The sequence below is a fragment of the Rhinichthys klamathensis genome, unplaced genomic scaffold (assembly GCF_029890125.1).
Source record: "Rhinichthys klamathensis goyatoka isolate OS25496 unplaced genomic scaffold, OSU_Roscu_1.1 h1tg000627l_1, whole genome shotgun sequence".
NCBI lineage: Eukaryota > Metazoa > Chordata > Actinopteri > Cypriniformes > Leuciscidae > Rhinichthys > Rhinichthys klamathensis.
Window position 1 is genome coordinate 21,997 of NW_026607075.1, and position 26,353 is coordinate 48,349.

The 26,353-nt window shown below is 46.7% G+C and overlaps 1 protein-coding gene across 1 annotated transcript in view; it reads left to right on the top strand.

Moving 5' to 3' along the window:
• The window catches only part of tdrd12 (tudor domain containing 12), a gene marked incomplete at its 5' end in the record, with an annotated part of 97,170 nt that overhangs the window by 21,708 nt on the left and 49,109 nt on the right, over positions 1-26,353 (top strand). Inside the window, 5 exon segments of the mRNA XM_056241051.1 lie at positions 6,359-6,512; positions 6,594-6,721; positions 7,218-7,409; positions 25,173-25,301; positions 25,736-25,853. Of these exon segments, the coding sequence (XP_056097026.1) occupies positions 6,359-6,512; positions 6,594-6,721; positions 7,218-7,409; positions 25,173-25,301; positions 25,736-25,853 (721 nt within the window).

Sequence of the window (26,353 nt, forward strand, 5' to 3'; positions counted from 1 at the left end):
TTATCCTAAATGTTTTCAAGAATTTGTCAATTTAGAGAAATTCACAATTTTAAATAATGCCTGTCCCTGTTCACTTGTCCCCTGTCAATGACGTAATATCCGCGTTATCCCTGGTTCCCTTTCGAACGGTCACTTCGTATTGTGTAGCTATACGCAGTGGGAAAACTCCTTTTCCTCGATTTACTGAAGCCTTTATGTAAAGCGCATTTGCAGCTGCACAGCAGAACTTGAGCGTCTGGCTCGCTCATAGGCTGTGCTGCGGCAACTGCATATCCAATGGCGCGGGCGCCTCTGACGTGCGACCAATGAGATCACTCTGCCTCATACATGTCAGAGCCCGCCTAGGGGGCGTGTCCTCAGGCTATAATAGTCCCCGAATTCGCCATTATAGCAGATTTTACTCCTTCAGCGACAAACTTCACGTCTATGACCATTTATTGAAACATTCGCCGTCGAACAAGCCTTCAGCCTGAGCGAGCTACAGTTCAGGCGGAGAAAGCACTGTCTGCCGGCGGATGTGCGGCCTGCGAGAGCATGCCCATGCGAACTCGGCTAGCCCTCTCCCGTGATGGGTTCGCCGCTTCAACCGCGCTTCCCTCTCCGGCCCTACTTCAGCCGAAGAAGAAGAAGCGCCGCAGCCAACGGTAACCGGAGAGCATGGATGTTAGTGAACGCACGCCAGCCACGTCCCCGCGTGCCTCACTCTCTCCAGCTCCTTCATCTCCCAGCGCCTCTGCTACCAGGACTAACTCCGACGCGGAAATGCTTCGGGTCCTGACGCAGGCCGTAGCGGACCTCGAGCTCGAGTGGGCCGCGCCCGCTGAACCCCCTCCAAGTCGGCTGGATGGCTGGTTTCTGCCGGGGTATCAACAGGCCCCTCGTCACAAGCCAGCGACATTTTTTCCTGAAGTTCACGAGGTGCTCACCAAAGCCTGGCGCACTCCTTATTGTACACAAGGCCCTGCAGTTTCCACGACGGTCTCCTCCGTGGACGGAGCAGCGGAAAAAGGCTATGAGTCGTTGCCACCCCTCGAAGAGGCGTTGGCCGCTCATCTCTGCCGAACACAGCTGCTAGCTGGCGAGCTAGAGCTGTTCATCCAAACAAGCCGTGCCGTAGCACCTCAGCCCTCGCTGGACGCGAGTATTCCGCCTCCGGTCAGGCTGCATCGGCCCTGTACACGATGTCCGTGCTGCAGGTTTACCAGGCCAAACTCCTCCGGTCTATGGACGAGGCTGGCCCGGACCCTGAGGCCTTTCGGGACCTGCGAAGCGCCACGGACTAGGCCTTGAGAGCTACCAAGGCCACAGCACAGGCTATCGGGAGGAATATGGCGAGTTTGGTCGTGCTCGAGTGCCACCTCTGGCTTACCCTCACTGACATTAAGGACGCGGAGAGAACGAGGTTCCCCGACGCCCCAGTATCCAGCACCGGCCTCTTCGGCCCGGCGGTGAAGGTGTTCTCGGAGAGATACACCGAGGCACAGAAAGCGTCCCAGGCCATGCGTCACTTCTTGCCTAAACGCTCTAGCTCGGCGTCGAGTGCTCACAAGCTAGCCCCGTCGACGCCTCGGCCAACAAAGCCCGCGAAACAGGCCTCTCAGCCCCGCCCTGTGGCTGATGCCCAGCGCCAGGCGAGAGCAAGCAAGCGCTTCCCACTTCCCCGACGCCAAGGCCCGAGACCAAGCGCCGCGCCCCACTCAGCGCCGCCAAAGTCGTCCTAGCACGCTGAGGAAAGAGAGAGGGCACGGGTCCCGCACTAGCCGGACCACCCTCGAAGAAGCCAAGAAAACTGTTCAGTTCAGGCGGCTGGGGATTTTATTACTGCAAACAGGCCCGCAACAGTAAGTGCGTTCTTGCAAACAAACGCCGTTTTCACGGCGACCCAAATAAAGCACAAAAAGAGCATGTTTCACAAACACAACCCATGGGTTCACGGTCCCCCTTCATCAGGCGGCCCCTCCCCTGTTGTAACACTGACTTCCCCACACGCAAATGCTTGTATAGTCAGTCCAATACTCAATGTGTGCAAAAATCACAATATAAGGGTATCAGGTCCCCCTGCATTAGGCGACCAGCCCCAATCTGTGTGTCAAGCCCTAGCCACACGGGTTCTAGCCTGGCAAGCTATCCCCGGTGTGTCGAGTTGGGTCATAAACACTAAAAAAAGAGGTTACTCGCTCCAATTCGCTCGCAGACCCCCAAAATTTCAGGCGGTTCTCGACACTTTGGTGAGAAGCAACGTGGGTCACGTGCTTCGCACCGAAGTACAGAATCTTTTAGCAAAAGGGGCGATAGAATTAGTCCCCCCCGCGCTAAAACATATGGGTTTTTACAGCCGCTATTTTCTGATTCCGAAAAAAGACGGCGGTCTCAGACCCATTCTAGATTTGAGACATTTGAACAAAGCTCTCATGAGGCGGCCGTTCAAAATGTTAACTATCAAATATATCCTTGCGCAAGTGCGCCCGGGGGATTGGTTTGTCACAATGGATCTGAAAGATGCTTACTTTCACATTCAAATAAATCCTCGTCACAGGCCATTCTTGAGATTCGCCTTCGAGGGCCAGGCTTATCAATACACCGTTCTGCCGTTCGGTCTATCTTTGGCACCCCGCACATTCACGAAGTGTGTGGATGCAGCGCTTTTTCCTCTGAGACATCAGGGAGTGCGCGTGTTGAATTATCTCGATGACTGGCTGGTGCTGGCACAGTCGAGAATCGAGCTATTAGCTCACAGGGATTTGATGGCCATCTAAAATGCATGGGTTTCACCATCAATGTTTCAAAAAGCAAACTAACCCCCAGCCAGAGCGTGATCTTTCTGGGCACAGTTTTAGACTCGAGAGCTATGACAGCGCGACTCACGCCAGAGCGCGCACTCTCAATGCGAGCGCTTGCAGGCACTTTCAGAGCGCGCGCCACTGAAGAAATTTCAGAAACTGCTTGGTCTCATGGCAGCACCATCGCCAGTACTCCGCTTGGGATTACTGCGCATGCGCCTGCTGCAGCATTGGCTGAAACGCCGTGTGCCAACTCATGCATGGCAGTCAGGCAACTTGCGCGTTATGGTGAATCACGGTTGTTTAAGAACCCTGATTCCCTGGCGGGCTCAGAACTGGTACCACAAGGGGGTGACAATGGGAACAATTTCCAGGAGGAAAGTGGTTCTTACAGATGCGTCCAACCTGGGTTGGGGAGCGCTGCACGAGGGCATTCCTTGCCCAGTCCTTCTGGTGGCCCCTCTCTGGAAAACCAGACCGTGGTTCCCGGAACTGGTTCAGTTATCGGACACAATCCCATGGCCTGTCCCACTGAGGAAAGACCTCCTCACACAGGCGAACGGGACACTGTGGCATCTGAGACCCGATTTATGGGCCCTCCATGTTTGGCCCCTCAACGGGTACCAAAGGTCCTTCCTGAGAAGGTCCTAAGCACCATATCTGAAGCCAGGGCCCCTTCGACTCGGCGCCTTTATGCTTCAAAATGGTCGGGTTTCTCCAGCTGGTGCTCGGAAAATCAGGCTGACCCAGAGTCATGTGAGATATCTGTGGTTCTCTCATTCTTACAGGAGCTGCTGGATGCAGATCGCTCCCCGTCCACGCTCAAAGTGTATCTGACAGCCATAGCAGCACATCATGTTCTGGTGGCTGGCCAGTCACTGGGAAGAAACGACCTGGTCGTGGGATTCCTTAAAGGTGCTAGGAGAATGAACCCCTCCAGACCTCCGTCTGTGCCGTCTTGGGACCTCTCCACGGTCCTGGGGGCTGTGAAAGGTCCGCCTTTTGAACCGCTCCAATCGGTTGATTTAAAACCACTCTCGCTGAAGACCGCTCTCCTTATGGCGTTGGCATCTATCAAGCGAGTGGGAGATCTGCAGGCGCTCTCTGTGAACCCTGCATGTTTGGAGTTGGGTCCAGATGGCTCCAGAGTCATCCTCAAGCCCAGACATGGTTACGTTCCTAAAGTGCTCTCAACACCATTCAGAGCACAGGTGGTGACGTTATCAGCCCTCCCTCCTTCTGCAGAGGATGGAGAGGTTAATCTTCTCTGCCCTGTCAGAGCGCTGAGAATCTATCTGGACCGTTCTGCGTCTTTTAGACAATCAGAACAGCTTTTTGTCTGCTTTGGTGGTAAATCCAAGGGGGATCCAGTCACTAAGCAAAGACTGTCTAGATGGATAGTGGATGCTATTTCTATGGCTTATACCGCAACGGGTCAAGTTTGCCCTATAGGCATCAGGGCCCATTCGACCAGAGGTATGGCCTCGTCATGGGCTTGGTCATCTGGCATTCCCATCAGGGATATTTGTGATGCGGCCGGCTGGTCCTCGCCTTCCACATTTATGAATTTCTATAATATGAAAGTGCCTTCCCTGCAGGCGAAGGTGCTTTCGGTATGATTAAGACCCGTCGGTGGCTGGTCTTGTCATATATTACTGTGCACAATCACATTCACATATATATATATATATAAAACCCGCTTTGGCCGGTTATATTCCATACATATATAAACCCGCTTTGGCCGGGTATAATTATATATATAAACCCACTTGTCTGGTGGTATGTTCATATACTAATAACCCCGACAGGGTCTGGGTTCATTGGTGTAGTAGGTTGGGTTATTACTAACTGAGGTGTACTATTTAGACCTGACGATGTCTGGTCTATTTATACATAATTATGCGGTTATGGCTTGTTCTGTATGCTATGGGGTCCTGAGTTGCAGTAGCAGCCAGTTATCCAGTGCGGCGTTTTGCATGGCGTCCCCACTGCGTATAGCTACGCAATACGAAGTGACGGTTCGAAAGGGAACTACTCAGTTACTCACGTAACCTCAGTTCCCTGAGTTAGGGAACGAGTATTGCGTAGCCAGCCGCACTATAGTAACATGGCAAGTTGTCGCTTCAGTCGTTAAACCTGCTATAATGGCGAATTCGGGGACTATTATAGTCTAAGGACACGCCCCCTAGGCGGGCTCTGACATGTATGAGGCAGAGTGATCTCATTGGTCGCACGTCAGAGGCGCCCGCGCCTTGTATATGCAGTTGCCGCAGCACAGCCTATGAGTGAGCCAGACGCTCATGTTCTGCTGTGCAGCTGCAAATGCGCTTTACATAAAGGCTTCAGTAAATCGAGGAAAAGGAGTTTCCCCACTGCGTATTGCTACGCAATACTCGTTCCCTAACTCAGGGAACTGAGGTTACGTGAGTAACCGAGTAGTTTCCGCTCGTACTGCCATAGTAACCATAGCGACAGACGTGGACAACTGCGTAACGTCTAGCGGCACGCTCACGCTGTTGTTGTTTCATTCAAACATTATGGACCATGGCAGGCAGACTTTGGGACAAAAGGAGAAATAAAACGAGGATCAATATAGCTTTAAACCAGCAAAGTTAAATGATTGTTTATTGCTTATGAATTTCCAATATTTTCTTTAGCAGGGAGTTTCAAACTTTTTAAAGTAGCCCTAAACAATGTCCTTGTGAGATCAATTCTTTAGTAGGCTTATAATATAATAAAATACAGGCCTAATATAATATAAAAAAATTAATTGAAGTATTTGATTTTGATGTGGTATAATATATCATTTTAAATGCTTCAATTTGTTTTCATATTATATTATTATAATATGAAAACAAACTGAAACATTTAAATAGATCTAATTTCTAAATTTGATTTTATTTTATTTTATTTACTTTATTAATCCCCCAGGGGGAAATTTATGTGTTAAATATTTTCAAGAAAAGAGAATATGCGAACTCTTGTAGTAATCTAAACATCCATGAAACACACACACAAAATCTATTTAAACTAATGTAGCCTATGTAATGATGTGTTTTGAGTTTGCACTGCACGCGGTGTAATTGTTAGCGTTCTGTGGCCATCATCCGTTATTTCCACCACTTAATCAAAACTACTCTTCTTTAAAACATGATGATGTGATTTTATTTCACATGTCTTTGTGTTCCTTGTTGCATCTCTATTTGGTCCGCAAACATGACCGTATTCTCACTGGCTGCAACTCACGCGCTCATATCGTTCTCTTTTTATGAAACCTGTAAACTGCATTCACCGGTTTTCACTCTATAGCGATACCAACTTTATAGATGTTGACCAGAGCACTGCAATTATTTCTCACTCAAACTGCAATCAAATGCATTTCCCCACACATTCTTTCAAAAATGTCCTAGCTGTGTGTTCACGGTATTATCCAAATCCAAAAAACCAAATGGCCAAGAACAGAAATGGGATTTTCATCTCAGAGCACACAGTTCTAAACTCTGTTTTCCTCTAATGCTCTTGTCATGATCTGACCCCAGTTGTGCTGCTACACCTTGAGTGTGTGTGTTTGCCTGCAGCCTGTGGCGGTGATTCTGTGTCCGGGCTGGGAGAAAGTCCAGACGGTGCTGGAGCTCCTGGAGGACAGCAGAGCCACTCACAGTCTCCATCCCACCAGTGCTCTGCTGGGCTTGGACCAGGACGAGCCCAAGAAGTTCAAGATCCAGAGGAACTGTGAGTGTCCGTCCATAGCACACGAGATGTTGAGTGTGGACCGAAACCCAAAGCTGTGAGGTGGTTGCGATGTCGTTACAGGTCAGCTGCTGGTGACGACCCCGTTCTCCATGATGAGACTGCTGGACGCTCAGTGCTTTCTGTTCCTGAGGCTGTGTCACCTGGTGCTGGACGAGGCCGATGTCCTGTATTCACAAGCTCCTGAGCAGGTGACGCCAAAGAGGAGGAGTGCACAGTGTGTGCCATTTCAGACCAAATTTGTCCCACTTTAAATAAGGGATAATTCACGATTTTCTAATATTCGATTAGTTGATTTTATTATAGACTATCGGATAGGTTGTGCGATTATTCTCTTTTAAAGAAATCCCCATGTTTTCGGTTCTTTCCGTTCTTAATTTTAACTTTTGCACAGAACTACATCATATACATCAGGACCTTTCACCAAGGACAATTTTCAGTGAATTTCACAAAGCCTAAAATATATTGCACATAGGTCTGAGTTGGTAAATATTACACATTCAGTTAAAGCTGGTAGGTATTACACAGCCCAATAACAATAAATTACATTCAACGTCATTTACTTAACATTAAAAGTACAAAGTAGAGCCCAAAAACAACATCAAGACTTTGTGAATAGGCATAATGGGTCCTCTCTAATATAAAGAGGGACCCTCAGATTTTAATTTTGAACATGTCTCTGTGTAGATGTCGGTGATCCTGAAGCACTTCCAGAAGGTGGTGTCCGGAGAGGAGAGGTCCTCATGCCCCAGGCAGATCATCGCAGTGGGCGGTCGCTGGAGCGCGGGAATCCAGGCTCTGGTGCGAGAGCACATGATCTACCCCTCCGTCATTATCACCGTGATGGAGGAGGCCGCGCTGTACGGCAGGGTTCATCAGGTTAGTCCTCGAACGCTGGTGTTTCTGTCCTCTCGAGCGCTGGTGTTTCTGTTCTGTCCTCTCGAGCGCTGGTGTTTCTGCGCTGGTGTTTCGGTCCTCTCGAACACTGGTGTTTCTCTCCTCTCGAGCGCTGGTGTTTCTCTCCTCTCGAGCGCTGGTGTTTCTGTTCTGTCCTCTCGAACGCTGGTGTTTCTGTTCTGTCCTCTCGAGCGCTGGTGTTTCTGCGCTGGTGTTTCGGTCCTCTCGAACACTGGTGTTTCTCTCCTCTCGAGCGCTGGTGTTTCTCTCCTCTCGAACGCTGGTGTTTCTGTTCTGTCCTCTCGAGCGCTGGTGTTTCTGCGCTGGTGTTTCGGTCCTCTCGAACACTGGTGTTTCTCTCCTCTCGAGCGCTGGTGTTTCTCTCCTCTCGAGCGCTGGTGTTTCTGTTCTGTCCTCTCGAACGCTGGTGTTTCTGTTCTGTCCTCTCGAACGCTGGTGTTTCTGTTCTGTCCTCTCGAACGCTGGTGTTTCTGTTCTGTCCTCTCGAACGCTGGTGTTTCTGTCCTCTTGAATGCTGGTGTTTCTGTTCTCTCCTCTCGAGCGCTGGTGTTTCTGTTCTGTCCTCTCGAACGCTGGTGTTTCTGTTCTGTCCTCTCGAACGCTGGTGTTTCTGTTCTGTCCTCTCGAACGCTGGTGTTTCTGTTCTGTCCTCTCGAACGCTGGTGTTTCTGTCCTCTTGAACGCTGGTGTTTCTGTTCTGTCTTCTCGAGCGCTGGTGTTTCTGTCCTCTTGAACGCTGGTGTTTCTGTCCTCTCGAGCGCTGGTGTTTCTGTCCTCTCGAACGCTGGTGTTTCTGTCCTCTTGAACGCTGGTGTTTCTGCCCTCTTGAACGCTGGTGTTTCTGTCCTCTTGAACGCTGGTGTTTCTGTCCTCTCAAGCGCTAGTGTTTCTGTCTTCTCAAGCGCTGGTGTTTCTGTCTTCTCAAGCGCTGGTGTTTCTCTCCTCTCGAGCGCTGGTGTTTCTGTCCTGTCCTCTCGAGCGCTGGTGTTTCTGTCCTCTCAAACGCTGGTGTTTCTGTCCTCTCGAGCGCTGGTGTTTCTGTCTTCTCAAGCGCTGGTGTTTCTCTCCTCTCGAGCGCTGGTGTTTCTGTCCTGTCCTCTCGAGCGCTGGTGTTTCTGTCCTGTCCTCTCGAGCGCTGGTGTTTCTGTCCTCTCAAACGCTGGTGTTTCTGTCCAACAATACCGTTGCGCACAACGGCGCACACGCACAAATAGGCCTATCTAAACACAAGCATGTTTACAACAAAAAAGAACACAACAATCAAACAACTCTAATATTGTTTTATAGTAATTTACTCATTACTTTCATTTAAATATTAGCCTAACATCTCCTAATGAGATGGATGGGCACAATGCCGTTGCGGACAAAGGCGCACACGCACAAATAGGCCTATCTAAACACGAGCATGTTTAGTTTACAACAAAAAAGAACACAACAATCAAACTATAATACTGTTTTATAGTAATTTACACATTACTTTCATTTTAATAGCCTAACATCTCCTAATGAGATGGATGGTCACAATGCTTGGAGCACAGCAAGTCCATTCTTGGTTTAATTTTGGAGACCGCCACTCGGAGTTCATTCTCTACATTCAGTCGCGATCTGTGTTTATTTTTAATGTACGTGAGTGCCGAGAAAGTCTTTTCGCACAAGTAGGTAGTGCCAAAAGGCATCAGTACATCCATAGCGGCCTTGGATAGCTGTGGGTATTCCCTCTCAACAGAAATCCAGAACTCAGCCAGCGTCTTGGAATTAAACGCTGTCTTTAAGGTTCGGTCGCTTGACAGTTGACAGTGACCGCACTGACAGTTGCAGTGACCAATGCGTCCTCCAGGTTGGATGTCAGATGATTAGCCCTTGTTACAGTGAACGGTGATCTTACCCAGTCATATTGTTCTGGAGCTGTTTCCTTTGGGAAATACTTGTTGAAGTGTTCCAGTAGGGCTTGAAGGTGGGTAGTGATAGACTTCATCACTATGTTAACACTCAGTTCATTTTCCTCAATGAATTCGTCCAGCTCAGAAAACATGTCAATCCTACACATTTCAACTCGCTCAGTCCAGCGCTCAAGTTTTCTCGTGAATGCGTAGATTTTATCATTCAGTGACATGATGCTTGTTTTCACCTTGCAATGACATATTAAGGCCATTCAGTTTTTCAAATATGCAAGACAAATACGCTAGCCTTGTTAACCAGTCAGGATCAGTGAGGTGGTCAGCGAGCTGGGACCCATGCTCCATCAGAAAGAAGCGTACTTCGTCCCGCAGCTCAAACAGGCGGCTGAGCACATTCCCTCGCGAAAGCCACCTGACTTCTATGTGGAACAGCAAGCACTCATGCTCCGATCCCAGTTCGTGACAGAGAGTGGCAAACAGCCTGATATTGAGTGGACGCACTTTTATGTAGTTGACAATTTTAATCGCGGTCTCAAGAACACGTTTAAGTTCTGGATCAAGTGTTTTGCTCGCAAGAGCTTCTCTGTGTATAATACAATGCGTGAAATTTATGTGAGGGGCCACTTGCAAGACTCTTGATTTAAGACCTTTCTTTTTCCCCAGCATCGCTCCAGCACCATCTGTACACACACCGATGCACTCACCCCAAGACAGTCCCTCTTCTTTTAGTTTGTCAACTTTTGTGAAAATGTCCTCGCCTGTGCACGTTCCCTCAAGCGCGGTGCAAAACAGAATTTCCTCGTTAAGTTTTCCGTCAAAACTGTATCTGACGAATACAAGCAGCTGGGGAGAGTTTAATACATCCGTGGATTCATCTAATTGTAAAGCATATTTCCCTTTCTTCACTCTGTCCACCAGCTGACACTTTATGTCCTGGGCCATGTCGGAGATGCGCCGGGCAATAGTCCCATAAGACAGAGGCACTGCTTCTAGCTCACGGGCCAGTTTATCCCCATGCATAGCCCGACTTGCAGCGGGTTTGATAAGGGTTTCCCCGATCGTGTGTGGCTTTTTTGCCAGTGCAATTAAATAAGCCACCTCATATGATGCCTGTTGAGCTTTGGCAGGGATTGTTGTTTGTTTAGTTAGAACTTTCTTTTGGCCTTGCAACTCTCGCTCCTTTCGTCGGAAAAAATCAACTGGTTTAGCAGCAAGAGAGGGGTGCTTGGTTTTCAAGTGTCGTAGCATTTTTACAGGTTTTAGGCTTTCATGTGCAAGCACCACAGTGCACACTACACACTGGGGATGTTGTACTTCGTTGACGATGATGCATGTGAATCCATACTGGTTAAATCCGTCTCAATACTTTCGACACTTGGAGGAAGGCTGATCCGACTGCTGATTTTTTTTTATTTTTTTTATTTATTTATTTCAACAGGGACAATGTGCAAAAAAACATTAATTAAAGATGCTTTGCACCAGATTTAGCTTAAGCTAGTTTCCATCTGCAGTCCCCGAGCAGGTAAGTTGCAATACAAAATATACAATATAAAATGTAATAATTAATCACTAAAATACAGCTATTAGTTAATGCATTCAACCATTCCCCATTACAACCATCAGTCTAACTAAATCATACCAATATTACTACAATAAAACCTCACTAAAAAGTCATATTTACATACACAATTATCTATGCTGGCACAACTGGTTGTCCAATAGCACTTTCCTTGTATTACGAGAAAAAATCTTCAGGTCAAAAGTAAGTTTTAGACTCTGTGGGAGTTTGTTCCATTCTTTAATGCTCTTGAATGAGAAGGCTGTCTGTGCAAAGGCCGAGCTACGTTTAGGCAGCCTGCAATCATTGCAACTTGTTGACCTGGTGCTCCTAGTCATCTGTTCTGAACAAAACTGTACAAATGTTTTCAGGGGAGGAGGCGCTATATTATTCAAAATTTTAAAAACTAATCGCACATTGGCATACACAATTATATTATCAAAGTTTAACATACTGTATTTTCCCAGAACCAGACAGTGATGATATCTCAGTGGTTTTTTATCTAATACTTTAACAGCTTGATTATATAAAGATTTTAAAGGTTTTATTGTTGTTTCACTCGTCTGTGACCAACAAGAAATACAGTAATTAATATGAGGAATTATCATTGCCTCCAGGTAAATTTTTGCAGCATCATGAGTCAATGCATTTCTAATATGTCTAAAACCAGACAAACTGTATTTTAGCTTGCTGCAAACTTTCTTAATATGTTTTTTAAAAGTAAAAGTAGAATCCAAAACAAGACCTAAATATTTAAATTCTTTCACTACTTTTATTTGACTCTGATTTGCATAGATGCATGGCGAGGAGGACTTCAGTCGATTAGTTTTGGTAAAACACATTGCTACTGTTTTATTTACATTCAGTGTGAGCGAGGCAGAGGTAAGCCAACCTAAGATTTTTCCCATAACATTGGTTAACCTATTAGCTACAATGGTTGCATCACTTCCATGCACGTAAACTACAATATCATCCGCGTACATTACCATATCCACCTCACCACATACTGAAGGAAGATCATTTATGTAAAGCGCAAACAGCAATGGCCCAAGAACAGAGCCTTGTGGGACACCCATGTCATTAGCCTTAGTTGTTGATAACTTACTTTTGACTCTTACGCATTGGACACGGTTACTGAGATATGATTCTACCCACTGCAGTGCACTTAGAGACAGATTACAGTTACTCAGTTTTCCCAGTAGCACAGAGTGTTTGACCGTGTCAAACGCCTTGCTTAGATCCAAAAACACGGCTCCCACGACCCCGCCCTTTTCCAGCTTTGACTTCACCACTTCCATAAAATAACAACATGCAGTTTCGGTGGAATGGTGTTTTCTATATCCAAATTGCATAGAATGTAATATATTGTTTTTATTTAAATGTTCTTTTATCTGCTCCGCAATTACTTTCTCAGCAATCTTTGAGACAACTGGAAGTATACTAATCGGCCTGTAATTGCTGACCTCATTTTTATCCCCCGATTTGAAAACTGGAGTGATTACTGCAGTTTTAAAAGTAGTGGGAAACAAACTCTCTTCTATTGATTTATTTATCAGGTATGTGATAGGAGTTACAAAAATGTCTTTATGTTTTTTAAGAAGAGCATTATCCATTCCCCAAATATCTTTACTTTTAGAATTTGTCAATGATTGCAAAAAATGTTTTATTTCAAATTCATTTGCCAATTTAAATTTTAGCATATTTTGTTCATGTGAGATACAAACAGATCTCTTACATAAATCAATACAATCAGATGCTCGTACATAATTATTTCAATCTCTATTTTGTATTCCCAGTTCTTTGACTGATTCTATGAAGTAATTATTAAAATGATTCGCCACTTTTTGCGCATCAGTTTCCAAATATCCTTTATTATTAATTTCTAATTTATGACCTTTACAACTCTTCCTACCAGTTACTTTATCAATGGTTTGCCAAAGTCTTTTAGTATTTCCTTTTGCTTGATCAATTAAATTCATAAAAAAATTTGCTTTAGTTTTTCATAACAGTGTAGTAACTTTATTTCTGAGCTCCTTGTACAAAAGCGAATCTGTCAAAAGGCCTGTTTTTAAAGACTTTTTAAGTGCTGCATCTCTTAGTTTCATTAAATTCCACACCGTCTCATCCATCCAGGGGATAGACGGTTTATTTTTGATCTTCCGAGATGATTCTTTGGAATATTTCGATAGGAGATCACTAAAGGTTGTCATAAAGTCATTACTTGCCGATTGGCAATTTTTGCCACTAGTTATCTGATTCCATTGAATTTGTTCTATTTCATTATAAAACAATTCCAAGTCTCTTTTTGATATATATGAAGCCCCTGCATTGATATCAATTCTATTCGAAGTTTTATATCTTGTCTTTGATAGCCTCCTGACTATCAAAGTAAGATTGTGGTCAGATAGACCAGTTATCAGGTTATAGGATTTTGCAATTCGTTCTTCTCTATTTGTGAATATAAGATCAATCAATGTTTGGGATGATTTAGTTATACGAGTTGCATTGTTTATCATTTGGGCCATATGAAATTTAATTGTCATTTGTTTTAATTTTTTCCTGCAGCTTTTATCCAACCAATTGATATTAAAATCCCCTAATAAAATAATTTCCTTATTGTTACATTTTTTTAGTATCTCAGTGAGATGGGTAAAGAAAATGTCCTTTGCTGTTGGAGGTCTATACAACACAATAACCACAAATGACATTTCTGGTGAGAGTTTGATGGTTATACCCACACATTCCAAAGAATCACTGAGATTTTCAATTAATGTACAGTTAAACTTCCCTTTCACATACATCATTACTCCTCCACCTTTTACTTGTTTTCGATCACATCTAAAAATGTTATACCCTTGTACGTTAAAGACACTCTGTGGAGTTGATGGTTTTAACCAAGTCTCTGACAGACACAAAAAATCCAAATTAAGAGTCTATCAGCAAATGCTCCAGTTGCTCAGTCTTTGACACAACACTCCTAATATTCAAATGTCCACCAAGAATACCCTTTGGTTTAACTTTGGGGTCCCAGAGTATTTTTGCATGGTTTACGGTCTGAAACAACCTAAACGTTGTCTGCTTTAAGGCTGCACGGTCTATACATGGGTCTGTATCCAAGTCCGAATATACACGGGATATTAAAGGGTTAACCGGAGCGTTTTTATCTTTCGCTTTCACAGTTTGTTGAGGCATATCTGTGTTTGTGGATGTATAGGCACATCCTCTTACCTCAATGGAAGTTGTTAAATCATGTGAAGGCAGCGCAACGCCATTTACAATAGTCAAACTGGCCATTGGATTCCCTGGCTTGAACACATCCATGCAATCCTCTGTGTCACACCCACTAGCCTCCGGGGTTTCCATCGATGCAAACCGCTCAACAGAAATCAAACCAGGAGCACGTATCGTTCTCACGGCCGTGCAACAAGCTAACAAACAGCCACCGCCAGCCACGGGGACGTTAACAATTCCCAACCTTTCGCCGCGTACACAGCCAGGCCCCAATGATGGCGAGCAATCCTTACCAACCGGACCACCAAAACCAGGACGCCGGGAGCTGTTTGGAGAAGAAGCCGACGATGTGGCACATGAAGCCAGTTGCTGTGGTCCAGGATTGAGTTCCACATCCCCGGCAAGTAGCAGCACAATTAATAGCTCAACTTCTGCATACTTGCACTTGCTCTTCCTCTCATGCGTCTTTGAGGCAGTTGCAGTATATCCATTGTTAAGCAGTTTTGTATAGAGAGCATGTTGGCACTCTGTGACAACGATATTATCGCATTTTCTTTGAACTCTTTGCAGATAGTTTTTTCTCATGCATATCACAAGTACTGTGGACACGTACAATACTAAAAACCAGCGTGCTATAAAAAGTTTAAAAAGTTTAGACGGTTTTAGTAAAGGGCGCTCAGCACCTGCTAACCTGTGCGCACCTTCCACCGGCATTTTGGATCCTTCTACTTATTCATGTGATTTATAAATCAGATGTGCTCTTTATGCACACGCCGGCCTCTTTCCGTATCTGAGGTCGATGGCATTTCCGACGGTGGTACTTCTCCTCCGCTGGCACCTCTGCTGGCCTTCCTTTGTTGTCTTTGGTCGATATTAACCAATGTTTCATTTCGAAAACAATATTATCCTATACTTAAAGCCTAAAAAAATACCTACGTGTCAGAAAGACTGTTTATCTTGGTGCTGTAGTAAAGTGACCGCTAATTGTCGTTAATCTCTCGTCATCACCTCAGGACCAACGGTCAATAAAATGAAAAGGCTGATGTTTTTTTGTTGTTGTTTTTTTACAACTATTTTTTGTATTTTGTTACAATTATGAATACAATATGCTATTTCTAATCGTTATATATATATATATATATATATATAAATATATATATATATATATATATATTTTTTTTTTAAATCATCTTTGGGAACCACTGCTCTAGAACGCTGGTGTTTCTGTCCTCTCGAACGCTGGTGTTTCTGTCCTCTCGAGAGCTGGAGTTTCTGTCCTGTCCTCTTGAACGCTGGTGTTTCTGTCCTCTCAAGCGCTGGTGTTTCTGTCCTCTTGAACGCTGGTGTTTCTGTCCTCTCGAGCGCTGGTGTTTCTGTCCTCTTAAACGCTGGTGTTTCTGTCCTCTCGAGCGCTGGTGTTTCTGTCCTCTCGAGCGCTGGTGTTTCTGTCCTCTTGAACGCTGGTGTTTCTGTCCTCTCAAGCGCTGGTGTTTCTGTCCTCTTGAACGCTGGTGTTTCTGTCCTGTCCTCTCAAGAGCTGGTGTTTCTGTCCTCTTGAACGCTGGTGTTTCTGTCCTGTCCCCTCGAGAGCTGGTGTTTCTGTCCTCTTGAACGCTGGTGTTTCTGTCCTGTCCTCTCGAGAGCTGGTGTTTCTGTCCTCTTGAACGCTGGTGTTTCTGTCCTGTCCTCTCAAGAGCTGGTGTTTCTGCCCTTTTGAACGCTGGTGTTTCTGTCCTCTCGAGCGCTGGTGTTTCTGTCCTGTCCTCTCGAGAGCTGGTGTTTCTGTCCTCTTGAACGCTGGTGTTTCTGTCCTGTCCTCTCAAGAGCTGGTGTTTCTGTCCTCTCGAACGCTGGTGTTTCTGCCCTTTTGAACGCTAGTGTTTCTGTCCTCTCGAGCGCTGGTGTTTCTGTCCTCTTGAACGCTGGTGTTTCTGTCTTCTTGAACGCTGGTGTTTCTGTCCTGTCCTCTCAAGAGCTGGTGTTTCTGTCCTCTTGAACGCTGGTGTTTCTGTCCTCTTGAACGCTGGTGTTTCTGCCCTTTGGAACGCTGGTGTTTCTGTCCTCTCGAGCGCTGGTGTTTCTGTCCTCTCGAGCGCTGGTGTTTCTGTCCTCTTGAACGCTGGTGTTTCTGCCCTTTTGAACGCTGGTGTTTCTGTCCTCTTGAACGCTGGTGTTTCTGTCCTGTCCTCTCAAGAGCTGGTGTTTCTGTCCTCTTGAACGCTGGTGTTTCTGTCCTCTTGAACGCTGGTGTTTCTGCCCTTTTGAACGCTGGTGTTTCTGTCCTCTTGAACGCTGGTGTTTCTGCCCTTTTGAACGCTGGTGTTTCTGTCCTCTCGAGCGCTGGTGTTTCTGTCCTCTTGAACGCTGGTGTTTCTGTCCTGTCCTCTCAAGAGCTGGTGTTTCTGTCCTCTGGAGCGCTGGTGTTTCTGTCCTCTCGAGCGCTGTTGTTTCTGTCCTCTTCTACGCTGGTGTTTCTGTCCTGTCCTCTCGAGAGCTGGTGTTTCTGTCCTCTTGAACGCTGGTGTTTCTGTCCTCTCGAGAGCTGGTGTTTCTGTCCTCTCGAGCGCTGGTGTTTCTGTCCTCTCGAGCGCTGTTGTTTCTGTCCTCTTCTACGCTGGTGTTTCTGTCCTGTCCTCTCGAGAGCTGGTGTTTCTGTCCTCTTGAACGCTGGTGTTTCTGTCCTCTCAAGAGCTGGTGTTTCTGTCCTCTGGAGCGCTGGTGTTTCTGTCCTCTCGAGAGCTGGTGTTTCTGTCCTCTTGAACGCTGGTGTTTCTGTCCTGTCCTCTCGAGAGCTGGTGTTTCTGTCCTCTTGAACGCTGGTGTTTCTGTCCTCTCGAGAGCTGGTGTTTCTGTCCTCTCGAGCGCTGGTGTTTCTGTCCTCTTGAACGCTGGTGTTTCTGTTCTGTCCTCTCATGAGCTGGTGTTTCTGTCCTCTTGAACGCTGGTGTTTCTGTCCTCTTCAACACTGGTGTTTCTGTTCTGTCCTCTCGAGCGCTGATGTTTCTGTCCTCTTGAACGCTGGTGTTTCTGTCCTGTCCTCTCGAGAGCTGGTGTTTCTGTCCTCTCAAGCGCTGGTGTTTCTGTCCTCTTGAACGCTGGTGTTTCTGTCCTCTTGAACGCTGGTGTTTCTGTCCTCTCGAGAGCTGGTGTTTCTGTCCTCTCGAGCGCTGGTGTTTCTGTCCTCTTGAACGCTGGTGTTTCTGTTCTGTCCTCTCAAGAGCTGGTGTTTCTGTCCTCTTGAACGCTGGTGTTTCTGTCCTCTCGAGCGCTGGTGTTTCTGTCCTCTTCAACACTGGTGTTTCTGTTCTGTCCTCTCGAGCGCTGGTGTTTCTGTCCTCTTGAACGCTGGTGTTTTTGTCCTGTCCTCTCAAGAGCTGGTGTTTCTGTCCTCTCGAGCGCTGGTGTTTCTGTCCTCTCGAGCGCTGGTGTTTCTGTCCTCTTCAACACTGGTGTTTCTGTCCTGTCCTCTTGAACGCTGGTGTTTCTGTCCTCTTGAACGCTGGTGTTTCTGTCCTCTCGAGAGCTGGTGTTTCTGTCCTCTCGAGCGCTGGTGTTTCTGTCCTCTTGAACGCTGGTGTTTCTGTTCTGTCCTCTCAAGAGCTGGTGTTTCTGTCCTCTTGAACGCTGGTGTTTCTGTCCTCTTCAACACTGGTGTTTCTGTTCTGTCCTCTCGAGCGCTGGTGTTTCTGTCCTCTTGAACGCTGGTGTTTCTGTCCTGTCCTCTCGAGAGCTGGTGTTTCTGTCCTCTCAAGCGCTGGTGTTTCTGTCCTCTTGAACGCTGGTGTTTCTGTCCTCTTGAACGCTGGTGTTTCTGTCCTCTCGAGAGCTGGTGTTTCTGTCCTCTCGAGCGCTGGTGTTTCTGTCCTCTTGAACGCTGGTGTTTCTGTTCTGTCCTCTCAAGAGCTGGTGTTTCTGTCCTCTTGAACGCTGGTGTTTCTGTCCTCTCGAGCGCTGGTGTTTCTGTCCTCTTCAACACTGGTGTTTCTGTTCTGTCCTCTCGAGCGCTGGTGTTTCTGTCCTCTTGAACGCTGGTGTTTCTGTCCTGTCCTCTCAAGAGCTGGTGTTTCTGTCCTCTCGAGCGCTGGTGTTTCTGTCCTCTCGAGCGCTGGTGTTTCTGTCCTCTTCAACACTGGTGTTTCTGTTCTGTCCTCTCGAGCGCTGGTGTTTCTGTCCTCTTGAACGCTGGTGTTTCTGTCCTGTCCTCTCGAGAGCTGGTGTTTCTGTCCTCTCAAGCGCTGGTGTTTCTGTCCTCTTGAACGCTGGTGTTTCTGTCCTGTCCTCTCAAGAGCAGGGCTGCGTTCAGCCCCAACAAAACGTTGCACAACGTTTTTTAAACAGAAACGGTGATGCGTTGAACGCACTGTTCTGATGACGCAAGAGTTGCATCTATGGCAGCTGAGAAAGGCCATTCTTAGTGTTCTTTGTGAAGAATTTCCGGAGCCTGATGAAGTCGGTATAAATATGTGTTTAATACTACAAAATATGCCCGATGTTACAGTTACTGCACTTGCCCCCCAGAACACAAGATAACATCCCAATCGAGTGAAGGGATTTGTGAAAACTGAAATGGAAGCACACATCTTACCTAATTCTGACTAAAACACATCTATTCAGCCTCACATACTGACTTTATTTGTAGTTCATACTGTTTTAATACCCTGTATTTTCTTTCTCATTTTTAGGAAAAGCACTTAATTACCATTGTTTATTTCTATACCAAATGTCATACACTTGCAATGAAGCTAAAAATATAAACAACTACATCATTATGTTGATATCCTATATTTTTACAATAAAACTTACGACAAACATGTCTTCTAATATCCGCAGTTGTTGCGTATACCGAGCTGCATCGAACACACTAAATTAATCTCCTTGAACCTTGTGCAGTTCACTTTAATACCGCTTGCTTTATATACATGTTGCTGCTGATTGGACTGCAGTTCTGACACACCCACCAAACAAGAGAAAACGCATCTCAAACCCCGGTGCACGCCGTTTCCAGGAAACATGACGTTCAACTAGGGCTGGGCGATATGGCCCAAAAAAATTATCACGATATTTTTTTTATATCAGTCGATATCGATAATTATCACGAAAAATGTCAAATCTTTATTTCTTTCAAGTTTAAAGGCAGATTTTTGCTCCTAAGTGAAAGTTGTATAAACCAGAGCGTTAATTGTGGTTTTAACTCTTTATTGTCAGAACATATCATGACAAACACTTGCCAAACAGGTAAACATTTCACAAATCTGAGGTAGAACATTCAAATATTTGTCATTTTTCCTTAATAAAATTAATATCTGAATAGAAAAATATTTCTTCAGCACAGTTTGCAGTGCAGCTTGCAATATTCAAATTACATGTTTTGTCTCGAAATGCATATTTGACAGTGAGTTGACAGTAAATCTGCATCCTAACTCAAGCTAATACTACTCTGTTAAATTTATGTTCATTAACAAAAACAGTAACATCTGTTTAATTTGGTAAAATGTAATATTCTGACTGTTTGAGTTTTATTAAAATTAACCATTGGTCATCCAGTATCATGCATTTAGATCATGATAACCACAGATCAAACCAGGCAAAGCCTAACTTATAGCACCTCACTATCATGGCAAAATGTAACTTTATGGTTTCTATGGTATTTGCATGAAAAACAGTAGCCTGACAGTTAAATACATTATTAAATACTATAATTATATTCCATTAGTCATTTAATACATTGTCTACATTAATAATATTATACAATTCAATATGTATCCCACATTCCATGGTGCAGTTAATATTACTAGGCTAACCTTACAGTAAATCCATGGTAGGCTAAATGGATTCAGTATCAATTCAGATTCTGACTGTATCGTTGCGCGCAGTGTTTCTCCTGTTTGTCAGCGGTGTTTCATCTGCCTTTAAACATTTGAGTTCTTCGCTGAACTCAAGCGCTTCTCACTGGATCTCGTGAGCGAGACGATCAGAGTAAACGCGTCTGCTCTAGTCTAGTGAGCTCGCGCGCGCTGCCGTTTGGACTTTGAGCCGAGCGGATAAACGGTCCGTGAGGCGCGCGCGGTTCAAATGAGTTTCGTTCCGCTTTTGGCGCATAAACATTATCGAACATTTATCGACCTATTGATATCGTTTTATCGAGAAAAATTATATCGCGATAATTATCGTTATCGTTTTATCGCCCAGCCCTACGTTCAACCCGGAAACCGAAGCAAAACGTTGCGCACCGTTTTGAACTTGAACGTGCCCCTGGTGTTTCTGTCCTCTTGAACGCTGGTGTTTCTGTCCTCTCGAGCGCTGGTGTTTCTGTCCTCTTCAACACTGGTGTTTCTGTCCTGTCCTCTCGAGAGCTGGTGTTTCTGTCCTGTCCTTTCGAGAGCTGGTGTTTCTGTCCTGTCCTTTCGAGAGCTGGTGTTTCTGTCCTGTCCTTTCGAGAGCTGGTGTTTCTGTCCTGTCCTTTCGAGAGCTGGTGTTTCTGTCCTCTCAAGCGCTGGTGTTTCTGTCCTCTCAAGCGCTGGTGTTTCTGTCCTCTCGAGCGCTGGTGTTTCTGTCCTCTCGAGCGCTGGTGTTTCTGTCCTCTCGAGCGCTGGTGTTTCTGTCCTCTCGAACGCTGGTGTTTCTGTCCTCTCAAACGCTGGTGTTTCTGTCCTCTCAACCGCTGGTGTTTCTGTCCTCTCGAGCGCTGGTGTTTCTGTCCTTTTGAGCGCTGGTGTTTCTGTCCTCTCGAGCGCTGGTGTTTCTGTCCTCTCGAGCACTGGTGTTTCTATCCTCTCGAGCGCTGGTGTTTCTGTCCTCTCGAACTCTGGTGTTTCTCTCCTCTCGAACGCTGGTGTTTATGTCCTCTCAAGCGCTGGTGTTTCTGTCCTCTCGAGCGCTGGTGTTTCTGTCCTCTCGAGCGCTGGTGTTTCTGTCCTCTCGAGCGCTGGTGTTTCTGTCCTCTCGAACGCTGGTGTTTCTGTCCTCTCAAACGCTGGTTTTTCTGTCCTCTCAACCGCTGGTGTTTCTGTCCTCTCGAGCGCTGGTGTTTCTGTCCTCTCGAGCGCTGGTGTTTCTGTCCTCTCGAGCGCTGGTGTTTCTGTCCTCTCGAGCACTGGTGTTTCTATCCTCTCGAGCGCTGGTGTTTCTGTCCTCTCGAACTCTGGTGTTTCTCTCCTCTCGAACGCTGGTGTTTATGTCCTCTCAAGCGCTGGTGTTTCTGTCCTCTCGAACGCTGGTGTTTCGGTCCTCTCGAGCGCTGGTGTTTCTGTCCTCTCGAGCGCTGGTGTTTCTCTCCTCTCGAACGCTGGTGTTTATGTCCTCTCAAGCGCTGGTGTTTCTGTCCTCTCGAACGCTGGTGTTTCTGTCCTCTCGAACGCTGGTGTTTCTGTCCTCTCGAACGCTGGTGTTTCTGTCCTCTCGAACGCTGGTGTTTCTGTCCTCTCGAACGCTGGTGTTTTTGTCCTCTCGAGTGCTGGTGTTTATGTCCTCTTAAACCCTGGAGTTTCTGTCCTGTCCTCTCGAGAGCTGGTGTTTCTGTCCTCTTGAACGCTGGTGTTTCTGTCCTCTCGAGCGCTGGTGTTTCTGTCCTCTCGAACGCTGGTGTTTCTGTCCTCTCGAACGCTGGTGTTTTTGTCCTCTCGAACGCTGGTGTTTTTGTCCTCTCGAGCGCTGGTGTTTATGTCCTCTTAAACCCTGGTGTTTCTGTCCTGTCCTCTCGAGAGCTGGTGTTTCTGTCCTCTTGAACGCTGGTGTTTCTGTCCTCTTGAACGCTGGTGTTTCTGTCCTCTTGAACGCTGGTGTTTCTGTCCTCTTGAACGCTGGTGTTTATGTCCTCTTAAACCCTGGTGTTTCTGTCCTGTCCTCTCGAGAGCTGGTGTTTCTGTCCTCTTGAACGCTGGTGTTTCTGTCCTCTCGAGCGCTGGTGTTTCTGTCCTCGAGAGCTGGTGTTTCTGTCCTTTTGAACCGGGTGTTTATCTCCTCTCGAGCGCTGGTGTTTCTGTCCTGTCCTCTCGAGCGCTGGTGTTTCTGTCCTCTCGTACACTGGTGTTTCTGTCCTCTCGAGCACTGGTGTTTCTGTCCTCTCGAACGCTGGTGTTTCTGTCCTCTCGAACGCTGGTGTTTCTGTCCTCTCAAACGCTGGTGTTTCTGTTCTCTCGAACGCTGGTGTTTCTGTCCTCTCAAACACTGGTGTTTCTCTCCTCTCCAGCGCTGGTGTTTCTTTCCTCGAGAGCTGGTGTTTCTGTCCTCTCGAACGCTGGTGTTTCTGTCCTCTCGAGCGCTGGTGTTTCTGTCCTCTCGAGCGCTGGTGTTTCTGTCCTCGAGAGCTGGTGTTTCTGTCCTTTTGAACCGGGTGTTTATCTCCTCTCGAGCGCTGGTGTTTCTGTCCTGTCCTCTCGAACGCTGTTGTTTCTGTCCTCTCGAGCGCTGGTGTTTCTGTCCTCTCGTACACTGGTGTTTCTGTCCTCTCGAGGACTGGTGTTTCTGTCCTCTCGAACGCTGGTGTTTCTGTCCTCTCGAACGCTGGTGTTTCTGTCCTCTCAAACGCTGGTGTTTCAGTTCTCTCGAACGCTGGTGTTTCTGTCCTCTCAAACACTGGTGTTTCTCTCCTCTCCAGCACTGGTGTTTCTTTCCTCGAGAGCTGGTGTTTCTGTCCTCTCGAACGCTGGTGTTTCTGTCCTCTCGAGCGCTGGTGTTTCTGTCCTCTCGAGCACTGGTGTTTCTGTCCTCTCAAGCGCTGGTGTTTCTGTCCTCTCGAATGCTGGTGTTTCTTTCCTCTCAAACGCTGGTGTTTCTCTCCTCTCGAACGCTGGTGTTTCTGTCCTCTCAAACACTGGTGTTTCTCTCCTCTCCAGCGCTGGTGTTTCTGTCCTTTTGAACCGGGTGTTTATCTCCTCTCGAGCGCTGGTGTTTCTGTCCTGTCCTCTCGAACGCTGTTGTTTCTGTCCTCTCGAGCGCTGGTGTTTCTGTCCTCTCGAACGCTGTTGTTTCTGTCCTCTCGAACGCTGTTGTTTCTGTCCTCTCGAGCGCTGGTGTTTCTGTCCTCTCGTACACTGGTGTTTCTGTCCTCTCGAGCACTGGTGTTTCTGTCCTCTCGAACGCTGGTGTTTCTGTCCTCTCGAACGCTGGTGTTTCTGTCCTCTCGAACGCTGGTGTTTCTCTCCTCTCGAATGCTGGTGTTTCTGTCCTGTCCTCTCGAGCGCTGGTGTTTCTGTCCTCTCGAGCGCTGGTGTTTCTGTCCTCTCGAGCGCTGGTGTTTCTGTCCTCTCGAACGCTGGTGTTTCTGTCCTCTCGAACGCTGGTGTTTCTGTCCTCTCGAGCGCTGGTGTTTCTGTCCTCTCGAACGCTGGTGTTTCTGTCCTCTCGAACGCTGGTGTTTCTGTCCTCTCGAACGCTGGTGTTTCTCTCCTCTCGAATGCTGGTGTTTCTGTCCTCTCGAGCGCTGGTGTTTCTGTCCTCTCGAACGCTGGTGTTTCTCTCCTCTCGAATGCTGGTATTTCTGTCCTCTCGAACGCTGGTGTTTCTGTCCTCTCGAACGCTGGTGTTTCTCTCCTCTCGAGAGCTGGTGTTTCTGTCCTCTCGAGCGCTGGTGTTTCTGTCCTCTCGAACGCTGGTGTTTCTGTCCTCTCGAACGCTGGTGTTTCTGTCCTCTCGAACGCTGGTGTTTCTGTCCTCTCGAAGGCTGGTGTTTCTGTCCTCGAGCGCTGGTGTTTCTGTCCTCTCGAACGCTGGTGTTTCTGTCCTCTCGAACGCTGGTGTTTCTGTCCTCTCGAGCGCTGGTGTTTCTCTCCTCTCGAATGCTGGTGTTTCTGTCCTGTCCTCTCGAGCGCTGGTGTTTCTGTCCTCTCGAGCGCTGGTGTTTCTGTCCTCTCGAGCGCTGGTGTTTCTGTCCTCTCGAGCGCTGGTGTTTCTGTCCTCTCGAGCGCTGGTGTTTCTCTCCTCTCGAGCGCTGGTGTTTCGCTCCTCTCGAGAGCTGGTGTTTCTGTCCTCTCGAACGCTGGTGTTTCTCTCCTCTCCAGCGCTGGTGTTTCTGTCCTCTCGAGCGCTGGTGTTTCTCTCCTCTCCAGCGCTGGTGTTTCTGTCCTCTCGAGCGCTGGTGTTTCTGTCCTCTCGAACGCTGGTGTTTCGCTCCTTTCGAGCGCTGGTGTTTCTGTCCTCTCGAGCGCTGGTGTTTCTGTCCTCTCGAGCGCTGGTGTTTCTGTCCTCTCGAACGCTGGTGTTTTTCTCCTCTCGAGCGCTGGTGTTTCTGTCCTCTCGAGCGCTGGTGTTTCTGTCCTCTCGAACGCTGGTGTTTCTGTCCTCTCGAACGCTGGTGTTTCTGTCCTCTCGAACGCTGGTGTTTCTCTCCTCTCGAACGCTGGTGTTTCTCTCCTCTCGAATGCTGGTGTTTCTGTCCTCTCGAGCGCTGGTGTTTCTGTCCTCTCGAACGCTGGTGTTTCTCTCCTCTCGAACGCTGGTGTTTCTGTCCTCTCGAACGCTGGTGTTTCTGTCCTCTCGAACGCTGGTTTTTCTCTCCTCTCGAGAGCTGGTGTTTCTGTCCTCTCGAGTGCTGGTGTTTCTGTCCTCTCGAACGCTGGTGTTTCTGTCCTCTCGAACGCTGGTGTTTCTGTCCTCTCGAACGCTGGTGTTTCTGTCCTCTCGAGCGCTGGTGTTTCTGTCCTCTCGAACGCTGGTGTTTCTGTCCTCTCGAACGCTGGTGTTTCTCTCCTCTCGAATGCTGGTGTTTCTGTCCTGTCCTCTCGAGCGCTGGTGTTTCTCTCCTCTCGAGCGCTGGTGTTTCTCTCCTCTCGAGCGCTGGTGTTTCTCTCCTCTCGAGCGCTGGTGTTTCTCTCCTCTCGAGCGCTGGTGTTTCTCTCCTCTCGAGCGCTGGTGTTTCTCTCCTCTCGAGAGCTGGTGTTTCTGTCCTCTCGAGCGCTGGTGTTTCTGTCCTCTTGAGCGCTGGTGTTCCTGTCCTCTCGAACGCTGGTGTTTCTGTCCTCTCGAGCGCTGGGGTTTCTGTCCTCTGGAGCGCTGGTGTTTCTGTCCTGTCCTCTGAGCTCTGACTTGTTTGTGTCTCAGAGGGTTCAGCTGTGTCTGGACTGCGACAAGATCTCCGTTCTACTCGGATCTCTGGACTTCCACCCGCCCAAACCCCAGAAAACCCTCATCATTACCAACTCGGCCGAGGAGACAGAGCATGTGTATAAGGTAGGGAGTAACAATCCACCAATTAGATTTCAGATATCACAAACATTTTGCTTTCATCCTCAACATTGCAGAATAAATTAGTGAAATTCATGAGTGGTTTCAGGGTTCGTACAAGGTGCTTGAAGAACTTGAATTTGACTTTTTTTTTTTTTTAACTCCTGGAAAACCCTTGAAAACAGCCATATTTACGAAGAGGCTTGACTTATTTAAATACAATATATATGACTTTTTTTTTTTTTTTTTTTGACAAATTACACATACAATCTTTTCACGGAAAATTAACACTGTAGTCCATCTGATAACCTCCCTGGAATTTCTTTATACAGTATCTGTACGAACCCTGTTTGCTTGTTGTCATTATGGCAATGTGTTGAACCACTAATGTAATGCTGTTTGGCTCCTGCATCTGATGGATTTTACCATCTGTCGTTCAGGCTGTGGTCAACACTGCCGTATTCACACTGAAAGCTCATGAAGATGTGACGGACCAATTTGACTTCGTCATTGATCAGTGGAGGAAAGACATCGGCCAAGGAACTCAGGTCATTCTGGGTAAGTGTTTGCTTTTTGACGTTTCATCTGTTAAACTAAATGCCTTAAGATGTTTTTCCATCAGATGCAGGAGTTTTCTTTCCGTGTTTTTCCAGCTACAAAGCAGACATTCTCTGTTATCATTTTTAAGTAATTGTTGCTGTTTGATGCTGCCTATTGTTGTTGTTGTTTGTTTTAAGTGTTTTTTGTTTAGTTCTTTAAGTGAGATTCGTTCACTAGACAGAATTTGACTATATGTATATTGACAATTATTGTTCTAGTTATGTTTTTACATTCTTTTGGATAGCCAAGAAGGTTTTCTTTATGTAAATGAAATGTTCCTTTAAGGTTTGGAGAACGTTCCTCCTAACCTCTGACATCCTTTATCTGCTATTAGTCAATAATTAGTCCTACTTAAGCCATGAATCTCATAGAAAAAAAAAAGACTAAAATAATTCAATTATTTAAAAAAATAAAAGCCAGTTTATCATTTAAACTATGATGATAAACATTTATCATAA